This window comes from Malania oleifera, chromosome 11 (assembly GCF_029873635.1).
Source record: "Malania oleifera isolate guangnan ecotype guangnan chromosome 11, ASM2987363v1, whole genome shotgun sequence".
In the NCBI taxonomy this organism is placed as follows: domain Eukaryota; kingdom Viridiplantae; phylum Streptophyta; class Magnoliopsida; order Santalales; family Ximeniaceae; genus Malania; species Malania oleifera.
In genome coordinates, this window is record NC_080427.1 from 28,243,533 (window position 1) to 28,257,874 (window position 14,342).

Below are 14,342 nucleotides of genomic sequence, written 5' to 3' on the forward strand. Positions count from 1 at the left end.
TAGCTCAAGGGAATTTAGCATTCATCTAAACACTTAATTAAATAAATAACAATTAATTTTTTTCTCTCTAAACTTACTATTATTCCTTGCAAATTGACGTTCATGTTAGGCAAGCGATGATTAAGAATGAGCTCTGCAAGTTGTGGAACATAGTGACCTATGCAACACACATAAACACATAAATATAATTAAGAAGTTTCAAATTCACTCCCACCCTCTCATTGTTTCTCTCTATAACTCGATCTCTGACACACACTCACACATACATAAAGCTAGTTGAAACCATAATTAACTATTTTCTTAATTAAGTTATTAACATACCTGCATAGCTCTCTCCAGCAAGAAACAAAGCATTACTCTTGTACTCCGAAAATTTGGCAAGCCAACCGACCAAGAAACTAAAGTTGTCTTGTGCTTAATAGCAAAAATAAACTCATAATTAGTTTCATATAAATAAATTCTCAATAAAAGCACCAAATTCAATAGGTTAAGTGCATACTATAGTATATCATTCATAAGAAGTACAATATAAATCTTGACATGTAATAATATGAATGACATGGAAAATTTGAACTGAAGAACATTATCACACAAAACAATTTCCAGTAAATAAGGATAGATTTTAGGTTAGCAAAGACAAACAAGAAAAAAAAATCATGGAAAATCCTATTGCACCTGTAATGTTGTCTGTAACAGAGGAATAGAAAGACTTGGTGACTGAATAAGAAAATCCAACTCCAACTGGTGATTCCACATATAACATGTTTGCTACTGCAACACAAATATAGTTATAGTAAATATAGATGATTGTATATTCCTCATAAAAATTGCCAATGAAGAAATATGTTAAGATTATTTGGAAAGGTAAACAGAACATGATAGAGGGGTGTTAAAACAGAAGAGTTGCCAATGCACCAGTAGCGTAAAATAGTTGCTTCTAAAAAAAAACTTCTTTATATATAACCAAAAGATGTTATGAAACAAGCATTAAATTTTAGACAGATGACATAAATTGATTAAAAAAATAGAAGGAAACTAGAAGAGAATAGTTTGAGGTTTTAAAATCTACCCACATTCACAAAGCCTTCACACAATCTCTACTCTATCATCAAAAGCAATTTTAAAGTTTTAACGCTCAGCCCAAGTATATGTATATAAGTATGTGTGTGTGTGCGCGCGCGAGTGCATTTGCGCATATTGATCCGATATGAAATGCAATAATGTAATAACTCCACCCTAGCTAGCTCAAAATATTGTATTGTGCAGGAGGGGCATCACCCCTTGCACCATCCCATTAAAACACCATTGAGGTTTGATTAACCCTTCCACTTATTATAGGTTCAAGTGGAGTTTAAATATGAGTTATAATACAATATTCATGTTCTTTATTTTGGGAGTTCCTTTCTTTTCTTAATTCTATTTTGACAGATAATTCAAGGTTATTTTCATTATCGAATTTATCTTTTATGGTGATATGTAGGAATTTGTTGCTTCTCCATTTTTTTTTTTTAATGAAGGAACATAGAGAAGGTCTTAGAAAGAAATTGACTCGCATACAAATGAAATTAAAGATGTTCCAAAGAACCATTGGAGTACAAAATATATACATCCATAAATATCTAGACTGAGGATAAAGTTGAAGATTTCTTTTGTTGCTGGAGATGGATAAAGGATATGTGTAACATTCAAAGATTGCGATACAAGAAATCAGCTCCTATTAACTTTGGAAGAGTGCATAAAGGATGACTGCGGCAAGTATATCAACCTTTTGGAAGAAAGTGTATGGTGAATAGAGTTTTGAGGAGAAAAGTTTTTAATAATGGATATGTACATATGTTGATACTCAAAATAGCGATACTCATTCTTAGAGGGAAGCTTTCGCCTCGATCTTATCTTCTTCGTCTGGGCGGAAAAACGCAGAGGGTATAGGCTCTTGAAGATGGAGCAGCGGCTCACGTATCGCAAGCGGCATAGCTATGCCACCAAATCCAACCAACACAGGATTGTCAAAACCCCCGGGGGGAGATTGGTGTATCAGAGCACTAAGAAGAGAGCCAGTGGTCCGAAGTGCCCTGTTACTGGAAAGAGAATCAAAGCGATTCCTCATTTGAGACCTGTTGAATATAAGAGGTCTAGATTGTCCAGGAACGGTAGGGCTGAATCGTGCCTATGGTGGCGTATTCTCTGGAGGTGCTGTGAGGGAGAGAATCATTCGAGCCTTCTTGGCGGAAGAGCGAAAAATTGTTAGAAAGGTCTTGAAGATCCAGAAGGCAAAGGAAAAGCAAGCCTCAAAGAGCTAAATGAATGGAGAAAGTAAAAGCTTTGTGGGCTTATAACACATGCATGCAAGAAATTTTGTGTTAGATTATGATGAGGGTGATAATGATGAAATATGGGAGAATGTTGTGATGAGTCCTTTCTCTGGATTTGATAGAATTGTTTTCATATTAGTTTGTTTGAGACTACTTATGGGCTTGTTCAGTTGGTTGAGAAATCGATTGCAGTCTTCTTTGATGATTTAGTGTTGATTGAGAACTTGATAAATTGATATTACCTTTTGATTTAAAAAAAAAAAAAAAAATCATTCTTCGAAGGAAAAATAAAACAATATTGGAAGGTTAAGTGGAATAAAAGGTAAAAATAATATAAGAGAAATATTAGCATTGGGGAGTCCTCACGTGGGCTTGATATATATGGGCAAGTATTAACTTTATCCAAAAATTTAAGCTATTAGGTCGTGGATCAAACCATACATTTAAGTCACTCATTGTTCCCTTAATTTTCTAATGTGAAACAACTCTCACAAGTGGAATTTCCAACAAACTCTATCTCACTTGTAATTCTCCAAAACTCTTCCTCAAATAGGAATCATCTCCTACCTCGAACTGGCATTCCACGTGCCTTAAGATCAATTCTATTTACATAACCAGCCATCATCTACTCTATTTTTTTACTAGGGGACAAACTCATAAGTGAAATTCTCAACAATTTAGTTTATTTTGATTGTATTTATTACTCACATAATATGAAGGGTAAATCCTACTCAAGTTTTCTAGAAATAGGCTACTAGTTTCCATGTATTGGGGTTTTCTCTTTGTAACATGCTCTAACTAGATCGTTACTATATACCCATTTGTCTACTCATAGCCACCGAAATGTAGTTGCAGTAATATTTTTACTATTATGAATTTCTTATCTACTTGTATGAATTTTTTTTTAAAAAAGAAACAGCAAAGGAGTCAAGAACAAGATGAAGATGTTAATTTTAGTTTATGGGAACCTGTATTCCAACTATACTCGTTTCTTGTTAAAATCGGATAATAATAGTACGGAATTTGCAATTTGAAAGGGCCAATTTCCATGAAAGCTCCGACTCCAAGAGATGAGCAAGGAGGCCCTGCACACACAAGCAAAGCATCAACCAAACTAGTGCAAAATTCATTATAATCTATTAACGTTAATTTCATATAATTAATTATAGAAACTACTCAATCTCATGTCCTGAAAAGTGTTCTGGTCTCACAGAGATGTTGGGACTTAGACGAGTGTGAATTATAGAAACAACTCGATCTCTTGTCCTGAAAAGTATTTTGGTCTCACCGAGATGGTGGGACTCAGACGAGTGTGAATTATAGAAACAACTCGATCTCTTGTCCTAAAAAGTATTTTGGTCTCACAGAGATGGTGGGACTCAGACGAGTGTGAATTTTAGAAACAACTCGATCTCTTGTCCTGAAAAGTATTTTAGTCTCACAGAGATGGTGGGACTCAGACGAGTGCGAATTGTAGAAACAACTCGATCTCTTTTCCTGAAAAGTATTTTGGTCTCACAGAGATGGTGGGACTGAGACGACTGTGAATCAAAATTTGAGGCCCAAGCATCAGGATACCCAAGCACCTCTTATTACTAACTAATTAAGGACTTTACCTCCAGTGAACCAAAGAACAAGAGGCTTTGAAGCTGGGTTGGTTTCTGCTTCAACGAAGTAATAAAACATAGATCTATTAAGTTTACTATCCACTTGGACATATCCGGCATATTGTTGGAAGGAGACTCGTGGTTGTCCTGGCAAATATGCTATTTTATCTTGCTGTTTGCCACCAAATCCCAAGGTTAAACATGTGGATATAAGAATTCCACATATTGTAGCTATAATCTTCCATGATAGAGAATGCATGGTGTGTATGTGTGTGTGTGTGTGTGCGTGTGCGTGCGTGCGTGTGTGCGTGCGTGCGTGCGTGTGTGTGTGTGTGTGTGAGAGAGAGAGAGAGAGAGAGAGAGAGAGAGAGAGAATGGGTTTATGGGACTGGCAACTGACAAGGAGTTATATATATATTGGAGAAGAGGAAGGCATGGAGTGTTAATAGCATTCCTTAAAAATAGTAATATTAAGTTTTAGAAAACAAATATTTCAACGTATGAATGTGTGAATTCTCAACTCTCTTTAATTATAAAAAAAGGTGGGGAGGGACTACACCCTCAATAGTGCTACCTAGAATGCCTCCTTTAATTTATTAGTAAGCAATTAATAACACGTCTAAACACTATAGTTTATTTTATTAAAAAAATCATAATTCCTAAATAGAAATAAAGAAGTATTTTTATACATGAGTAAAATTGCTACTTGAAAATTTTAAGAAACAAAAGCATACCCTATTGAAAAATATTACTACCAAGCTAAAGTTGGGGGAAAAGATATTGTAAACTTTAAAATTTTTAAATAAAAAAAATTTTATGTCCTCAAGGGTGGTTCAGGCAGTAAACTTAAAACTCTCAGAATTATAAGATTAGGATTCAAGTCTCGAATTATAGGATTAGGATTCAAGTCTCGAGATAACCAACTTTCTATTTGAGATAATATCTTAATATTTAAGTAGGGAATGATAAAGGGATGATTCATTATTTATAACACGTGAGCCTTATTCTATTTTTATTTTTAAGAGAGAGAGAGAGAGGAAGAGAGAGAGCCGTCCCAATCAATGCTTTTGTTTTTTGTACAACATTGGAGTCACCCAGCAAGGAAAATAGAAAATTAATGTGACATTTCTAAATGTTAATGTGACATTTTATGATCTACAAGCATCAAAGTTTTTGAGAAAGATAGGCAAAGGCATATAGTTAGTTTTTTTAATCTATTAGGGGCTCTGGTTTGGACTAACAAGAGATAGTTCATCTTTCAACATATATTGTTCTTATCCTCTTTTGAAATCGAACTTAAAACTTTTGACAGACAAAAAACTTAAGCTAACTCAAACCAAGTTTAAACTATACAATGGAAGACCGCTAAGGATGTCTTCAAGTCGAGTCGAGTCGACATAGTAAAATAATCGAACTCGACTAAACTTGAAAATGTTAAATTCGAAACTCGACTCAAACTCGATCGATTTCATAACTGTAAAAATCAAACTCGACTCGGCTACATGCTCATAAAATTTGAGCTCAACTCGATTAAACTCAACTCGATTATAAATTAAAAAATATATATACATATATATATTATACACATAATGTTAATTGTGTTTATAAAATAAATATTATATAACATGTATAATATAAAAATAATAAAATTTAAAAGCTCGATTTGTGTATTACCAAGAAAAAAAAGGCTACAATTTTTTTTGTGTTAACTGGATTTTCTTAGATCTTTGTCGATTAAATTGACACATGATGAATGGTGCCCTATATGCTTAATTAAACGAAAAGCTATATTTGAGTTATTTGAGTGTGTTGTGCATAATCTAATATCATATGGTTAAGCTCCCTCTATAAGCATCTACATGTAATATATTATATTTTTATTTTTTTCGTTTTAAAAAATTTTCCCATATATTTTTAATTAATCTCATTTTTTTTCTTTTACAGTAATTCTATGTTTCCTAAAAACACATTGAAGAAGGAATTAAAAAATTGAAAGAACACCATCCCATGTGAATTATAATAATTTTGTTCCCTATTCCAAACCTAACATGATATAATATTTCCTATAAGTAAGACTTCCTAATTCTCAATATATCAATTTATTATTCATTTTCTCAATCCCTGCACTTATATGTTTATATGTGTACGTGCATCTACACGTGTGTTTGTGTGTTTACACATATTTAGGCCAACTTTGAGCTCTCAAAGACATCAATTAGGAAATTTAGTAAAGATATAGGAAAGGGAGAAGTTCGAATTTGAGTGAAAAAAAAAATGCATAAGACGCATGTAAATTAATAAGCTTAATAACAACTTCACAACAAATTTAACATATACAAACATATGAACCATCGACGGTCACATTTGTCCACTGCAGATTTAAATGACGAAGATTCAAGACAAATTATTACAATAAAAACTAAGAAGCATCAAAGATCCAAAGTCAATGTCTGAGGGTCATATATGCTAACAAATCAGAATCTATTGATTAAAAAAAGAGAATATATGGCAATAAAGCAAATCTTATCACAAATCATGAGATTTACAATTATTACCTATATCGTGTAATAGTGCATAAATATCCCTGCTTGTATCATCACTAAAGCACGTAATGTTCATGACTCAACTATTGAATAAAAATACCATTGTTCTTCCTGCTGCAATTTTTTTTTTATGGTATCAGAGCCATTGTGAAGACTATGTCAAAAAAAATAAAAATAAAAAAATCCCAGCCACTGTATTATCCATATTCTTTTTTACCATTGTATTATCCATACATCTCAATGCTATATCATAGCATCATGGAACCATACATCTCAATGCTACATCTTAGCATGGTGAAAGTTTGACCGTCTTCTTTGAGGATGGATTGGATCCGTCGGCATCATTTCTCAATTACAGATGCAAAAGTCATCAACATATCAACTACCTTTGGAAAGAAGATCACACAAGAATAGCTGAACATATCTGTAGCCTCAAACTTCGTTCTTCATTATTTTTCTCGCAACAAACTTTGCCTCCAACCCCGGTAAAGTTTGCAGGAGGATATTAACAATGCATATCGACAGTTACATCAAATCGTCAACGTTTTCATCAAACTGTCGACGGTCACATTTGTCCAATGCAGATTTAAATGACAAAGATCCGAGACAAATTATCACAATAAAGACTAAGGAGCATCAAATATCCAAAGTCAATGTCTAAGGGTCATATATGCTAACAAATCAGAGCCAATTGATTAAAAAAAGAGGATATATGGCAACATAGCACATCTTATCTCAAATAATGGGATTTATAATTATTACCTATATCATGTAATAGTGTATAAATACCTCTGCTTGTATCCTCTCTAAAGCACGTAGTGTTCACGGCTCAGCTATTGAATAAAATATCATTGTTCTTACTATTTCAATTTTTCTTTGTGAGGTAATACGCATACTGTTTAAGGTCTAAAGTGGGTGATATAATGTACATATAGAGGGTGTATTTGGTCAAAAAGAGGATAAGCTACATATATATATAAGGCTCCTGACTATTTGAGGATTTTGTCCAATAATCAATACATAATTAACTTGAAACTATCTTTAAGATAAATTAATCAAAACTAAAATTCTTCCATTTTGTTCAATTACCTAATATTTAAATTTAGGAAGACATGTCATTGGACAAAAATCTCCCTCACCACCAAATCCTCTAGGCAAGCAAATATATAACCTCAAAGGTCCAAAGGAAGATTTGTAACGACCCAAAAATTTTGTTTGTTTGTTTGTTTGTGTTTTTTTTTCCATACTGCTAAAAACATAGAATTACTCTGATACCAATAATAACATCTACAATGTCATCCCGGGCCTAAAGTGGGTACCGGGGATACTTATCCATATATACATACTATCTATGCAGCGGAAAACTTAAAATACCTGAACCTCATATACAATACCAGAGTTCTACTATCTCCATAAATATACATGTTCATCCCTAAAAACCATAAACTGTCATAGGAATTATACAAGAAACATTTCTCAGCTCAACACTTATCCTGAATCTAGGACTTTACCAACACCTCCTCTACCTTAGAGCTTGCTTCACTAGCCTGTCTAGATCTCTTGAAATGTTTGAATTCTGGAGTGAGGCACCTCTCAGTAAGTGGGATAGAGTATCATCATTGTGTGGTGACATAAGTTCTGGCGTGTTATAAATATATATACTGCAAGTAATTGAACTGTAATATATATATATATATATAATCATGAGTAACTAATAAATCATGGAAATCTGTACGTTTAAACATAAGCATACTATATCATAATAAATTTCCATAAGATGTAAATCATCTGCTATAACTATATAATACTGAATTTTTTCCCTCGATGGATAGCTAGCTAATATCATGTATTACCCCCACATGATTGGGTTGTGCGGCCCATAAGCGGGACTACCTAGCAATGGCTAACCTGCCATGCTAAGCCAAAACTGACTCGTTTGTAAGTACGATTGGCCTGCCCAGCCTGGTCTTGATTGCCAGAGGGGCACACTACTCTTCTCTAGGCTAAATCAATTATCCAATCACCAACACTCTATTTGAGATGTGTAGTGGCATTTGTAACAACCCCAAAAATGGCTATACAAGATTAGTGGGTTGTTCACAAATAATAATAATAATAATAATAATTAATTAAATTTATAAAAAAGAAAATATATAATAATTAAAATTTATTTTATTTTATTAATAAAATATATAATAATAATAATTATTATTATTATTATTATTATAAACCTTCATGAAGGATCTCCTTCAAGAAGGTAACGCATAGAGAGTCGCCCCCCTCTGAAGCTTCGTTGCTCCTCCGTCTCTCTCTCCCTCTCTCCTCATTTTTCCCGATGAATACTTGTTTGATTGGAAATCGGAAGATACCGCTAGACTCCGTTTTTCTTCGCCGTTATTTCTACCGGAGAGGATTGGTGGTAGGAGTGGCGGCGTATCTCCTGGGGTAAGCTAAATCTCCCATTTTACCTCAATTTCTTACGAATTTTAAGTCCAATTGATGATTGGACATCACCACGAGAGTCTAGGGATAATTCTATACAAGTCTAGCGGAGCGGAATTCTCGTGGGGTCGTCGTAGGCATAACCCCAAAGTTGGGATAAGGGGGTTATTAAGGGGCTAATTATTATTTAAATAATGTTGATTTAGAAATGCTAGAATATTGTGCATCTGAGGTTGAAGTATGATTTTTGAAATTTAGGGCTCATGTGAGCGCCGCGAGTGTAATTTCGGGACCCGTAGGCATAGTTCAGAAAATTAAGTGAGAGTGTTAAATGTTGATTTTGGGTATATGGAGCCTAGGGAAGGTTATATGGGTATTATTTTGGGAAAATGAGTTAATTAATTTGAAAAAAATGCAAATTGTAGGATTTGAATTTCGGGCGCCAAGGGCGTAGGATTTGGGTTTTAACGAGACTCTCAGTAAGTCAAGTAAGGGGAATAAATTATAATAGTTTTTTTAGAACTACTGTTTTAATTAATACGTGAAAATGTGCATATGGTATTTTGTCTAAAAATTATTATGATATAAATATCAGATAAATTGTATGACATTTGAGTAATATTAAATTGTGATATTTTGGAGTGTGAAATTAATATATTATAAATATTAGATGAAAATTGTGTGGCATATGACGTATATTGAAAAATGTAAAATATAACGATGAGTAATTTCTGAGAAAATATTGAAATGAGAATTATTGATGTGATTAGTGGAAAATAATGAAATATGGTATTTATATGTGAGTAAAAATGAGTTGCATGAAAAATGAGATTTTGCAAATTACTGATATGGGTATTTTGAGAAATGTTGAAATACGTGAAACACGATATATACTATTATGAGATGATGAAATGTACACAGAAAATGATGAGAACATTTATATTGAGATGAATTGAGATATACTGATATGAGATTAATGATGTATATTGATATGAAAATATTGAAACGGGAAAATGAGAACGTGAATTCTGAAACGTATATACTGAAATGTGATGATTGAATTGAGTATACTGACTATGAATGCTGGGAAACGTGAACATTGCAAAGTGCGACTGCTGCAATGGGATCATTGAAATAAAATTGATGAAATGCCAATACTGCATAATGATTGCAGGTATGTGGTAGTGAACCCTGATGGATGGTTGGGGAAACCCTAATGATGGGTTGTGATATTGAGCACGGTACCGTTGCTAGTGGTGTAGTACAACCACACGGACACTTGGAGCATCTGGCGTGATAGTCGACTAAGCTGTTTAGTAGAGTTGTTGTACCTCTTGAGTCTGGATCAGGGCTATAGGACAGCCAGTTGTATTACAGATGCGAGATATGTGATATGATATTTTGATCTAACCGGGTCGGCTAACTGTGGTTAGATCCAGCTTTCGGGCCGCACAAATTTGACCATGGGGGGAAGCATGGTGTGGAAAGAAAGATCCTCAGGGTAGCTATGGGTTATAGATGCAATGTTGGTATTAGATACCAAGGATACTCATGAGCCGGGAAGTGAAATAGAAACGGAAAGTGAAAGAATTATAAAATGGGCTAAAATGAGAAATGAAAGAAATAATGGAAAATGAGAATTAGAGAATGGTAAAATTGAGAAATGGTTATGTGTGAGTTAATAATATAAATAATTGAAGCGAAATGAAACTCTTCGCCTGAGGGCTTACTGAGTAAAGCGAGTGCCCTGATAGGTATCAGATGTGGCCATTACTGACAGCATAACGTGTAATGGTAGAGGGAAGCTACCTGTATGGGCGGGTAATCTTCCTATTCTTAGGAACTTTGCGGGTAAATATGTGTTGGAAATGATTGAATTTGAGAAATGATTTTAAAGCTTATAAAAGCTTGTATTGTATATCTATATGATTATGAAAATATGTTTATCAGTTTATTTTGCTCAGATGAAGTGATGATTTGAAAAGTAAAGTGTGTTATAACTGAAATCATATGGCCACACACTGTAAATAATTTATTCCTTCTTACTGAGATATGTCTCACCCAAATTATCTAAATTTTTCATGGAACAAGGATAGACCAGGTGCTAGAGTTCTGAGACCATAGGGAGCTGAGACCTTGACACACAGGGTGAGTTCTTGGACTAGGGAGGTGTAATACCCCTAGGATTGTATTGTTTTGGGTATGTGATAATGATGTATATATATGTATGTATGTTGATACTCTAGGTATTGTATTCTAATTGTTATGTATATACCGTCTTCCACTGTTAGGGTGTATAAATGGAATGACTATTTACCTGATACCCATTGCGGGTCGGGTTATATGGGTGGTAACTGGGTTGTCGACGTGGCCGATTTATGAATATTGTTGATGATGTGTTAATATTTATTATTATTACTAAAAAAAATTGAATGAAAATTAGGGCGTCACAGTTTGCTATCAGAGTCTAGGTTGCTAGGTTCTGTAGACTTTAGTAGACAGTGGAATACAATACCAAAGTATAGGAGTGGATTTTAAGGGAAATAGGGGATGGGTAAATTAAAATGTGAGTTAGTGATTGTTAGAGGATGAGGTGAGAATTTAGGATTCTATCTTGTGGCTTAGAGACAGGAGTACCGAGTTTGTTTCTGTGTTTTTCTTGGGGTGACGATTTCAGGAAAACCATGGATACTATCGCTGGGTCTTGTTTTTGAGTGGTAGAGCTGAATCCTAAATGGGGATTAAGGATGTGAAGATAAATGGTCGTGGAAGAGTAATTTATGAATTATAGCAGTGTATTGGTTGTGTGATAGTAATTGTGTGTTGTGATTAGTTGCTTCCTTTGCGGGATGGATCTGGGAAACAGTAACATCAATGCGGGAGGTGATGGAGTAGGACCTTCCAGTATGGGTGGTGGAGATCTTGATGCAGTATTGCGTAGCGTCACCCAGCAGGTGATGGCTGAGATGGCCAGGAGCTCGGAAGAGTGGAGCTGCACGATCGAGAAGTTCACGTGTATGCGACCCCCGTCTTTTGTTGGAGGAGTAGACCCACTGGTAGCAGAGAATTGGGTTCAGGACATAGAGGACATACTGGTAGTTTCTCTTATGTACAGACGAGCAGAGGGTGTTATTTGCCATATTTCAGTTGACTAGGGAAGCAAAGCGCTGGTGGAGGTCGGTGAGGTTATTTGAGGAGCAGAGGTCGGACCCTATAGCGATGACGTGGAGTCGCTTCAGGGAGATTTTCTTCACTCGGTTTTTTCCTGCTACAGTCAAAAGTGCAAAGGTATCAGAGTTTCTATATCTAACATAGGGCCCTTTGACGGTGCAACAGTATGTAGCGAGATTTATTGAGCTGTCTCCGTTCACCCCATATCTGGTGCCAGATGAGGAGAGGAAGGCAAGGAATTTTAAGGAGGGCCTGAGGCAGAATCTGTATGAGAAGGTAGTAGGCTTCCGAGCTTAGACCTTCTTAGAGATAGTAAACAGGGCTACAATGATTTGAGAGCGGCCTACAGAGAGGTGCAACAGCACAGAGCTAGAGGAAGAGGCCCGTGCCTTCTGATTTTCAGCCAGGGTCCAATAGAGGGTCGTGGAGGAGATATGATAGCAGAGGGGGGCGATGATAGGGAGGAGGAGATCGAGCAGTACATGTTAGAAAGATGCCCCTTCCTTGTCCCAAATGTTTGAGGAGGCACCCAGGAGATTGCCGAGCGAGGGACGTTGTCTGCTATTAGTGCCACCAGCCTGGACATATCGCGAAAAACTATCAGGCACCACCAATGGTAGCGGCTGCTCCTCGACCATGTAGAGGAGGCTATCAGGCACCTCGAGGTGGACAGCAGAGGAACACTGCTCCGACACGAGTTTATGTACTGACGCTGGGAGATCCTGAGGCGGCAGGAGATGTGGTGACAGGTACTGTTTCAATATTTTCATTTAAAGCTGCTCTCTTATTTGATTCAGGGGTGACTCATTCTTTTATCGCCCAAGAATATGTTAAGTTGTGTGGGTTTGAACCTCAGCAGTTAGACATTAGTTTATCTGTTGCTACGCCGACTGGAGCTATAGGGATATGTAGAAAGGTACTCAAGGACTATCTAGTGGGTATCAGGGGAGGTCTTTGTCAGCTAATCTGGTGGTTTTAGACATGCATGGGTTTAAGGTAATCTTGAGAATGGACTGGCTAGCTACCTACTATATTAGCATTGATTGCCATCAGAGAGAGGTAGTATGCAGACCCCTAGAGGGACAAGAGTATAGATTCACGAGATCACGTGTGCGCACCACACCTCAGTTACTATTTGCTATTTAGGCACGTAGATTGCTATTAGAAGGCTGTCAGGGATATTTAGCATGTGTGAAGGCAGTATCAGAAGGGGAGCTGAGGGTGGAGGATATCCTAGTGGTGAGGGATTTTCTTGATGTATTCCCTGAGGATTTTCTAAGACTATCTCCTAATCATGAGGTAGAGTTCGTTATTGATTTGGTTCTGGGGATAGCGCCGATTTTGAAGGCGCTGAATAGAATGGCACCGGCAGAACTGAAAGAATTGAAAGAATAGTTGTAGGAATTATTAGATAAGTGGTTTTTTTGGCCCAGTGTGTCACCCTGGGGAGCACCAATTTTGTTTGTGAGGAAGAAGGATGGGTCGATGAGGTTGTGCATCTACTATTGGGAAATAAATAAAGTAACTATCAAGAATAAATACCTGCTCCCGCGTATTGATGATTTGTTTGATCAGTTACAAGGGACACAAATCTTTTCGAAGATAGACTTACGCTTTGGGTACCATCAGGTGAAAGTTAGGGAGAAAGATGTTCCGATGACGGCATTTAGAACACGGTATGGACACTATGAATTTCTGGTTATGCCGTTTGGGTTGATGAATGCTCCTGCAGTGTTTATGGATTTGATGAATAGGGTCTTTCACTAGTATTTGGATCAGTTTGTGGTAGTATTTATTGATGATATACTGGTGCATTCAAAGAGCCTAGTGTAGCATGAGGAACATCTGAGGATAGTGCTTCAGGTGCTGAGAGAAAAGAAGTTATATGTGAAGCTCAAAAAGTGCAAGTTCTAGTTGGAACAGGTTACCTTGGACACGTTATATCTAGGGGTGGTACTTCTATTGATCTGAGTAAGATTGAAGTGGTAGTAGACTGGGTACGACCAAAGAATATGCACAAGATCAGGAGTTTCTTAGGATTGGCTAGGTACTACCGTAGGTTTGTTGAGGGCTTCTCTAGACTGTCAGGCCTATTGACTAAATTGACCAGGAAGGGAGTGAAGTTTGAGGCCTGATGAGTGTGAAAGAGCTTCCAAGAATTGAAGCAATGACTTATGACTGTGCTAGTGTTGACGATTCCTTCAAGAGAAAAGGGGTTCGTAATTTACAGTGATGCGTCCCATAAAGGACTCAGATGTGTGTTGATG

At 36.1% G+C, this 14,342-nt stretch overlaps 1 protein-coding gene and 1 pseudogene across 1 annotated transcript in view; one reads left to right on the forward strand and one right to left on the reverse strand.

The window, feature by feature from the left end:
- Positions 1 to 14,342, reverse strand: part of LOC131167441 (serine carboxypeptidase-like 45) — a 46,107-nt gene that overhangs the window by 6,522 nt on the left and 25,243 nt on the right. The window contains exons 4-8 of the mRNA XM_058126245.1: positions 3,929 to 4,091; positions 3,281 to 3,397; positions 676 to 771; positions 322 to 414; positions 78 to 157 (exon numbers count right to left, since the gene is read on the reverse strand). Of these exons, the coding sequence (XP_057982228.1) occupies positions 78 to 157; positions 322 to 414; positions 676 to 771; positions 3,281 to 3,397; positions 3,929 to 4,091 (549 nt within the window). The remainder of the gene's footprint in view (positions 1 to 77; positions 158 to 321; positions 415 to 675; positions 772 to 3,280; positions 3,398 to 3,928; positions 4,092 to 14,342) is intronic.
- LOC131168176 (large ribosomal subunit protein eL34-like) lies at positions 1,925 to 2,491 on the forward strand (annotated as a pseudogene).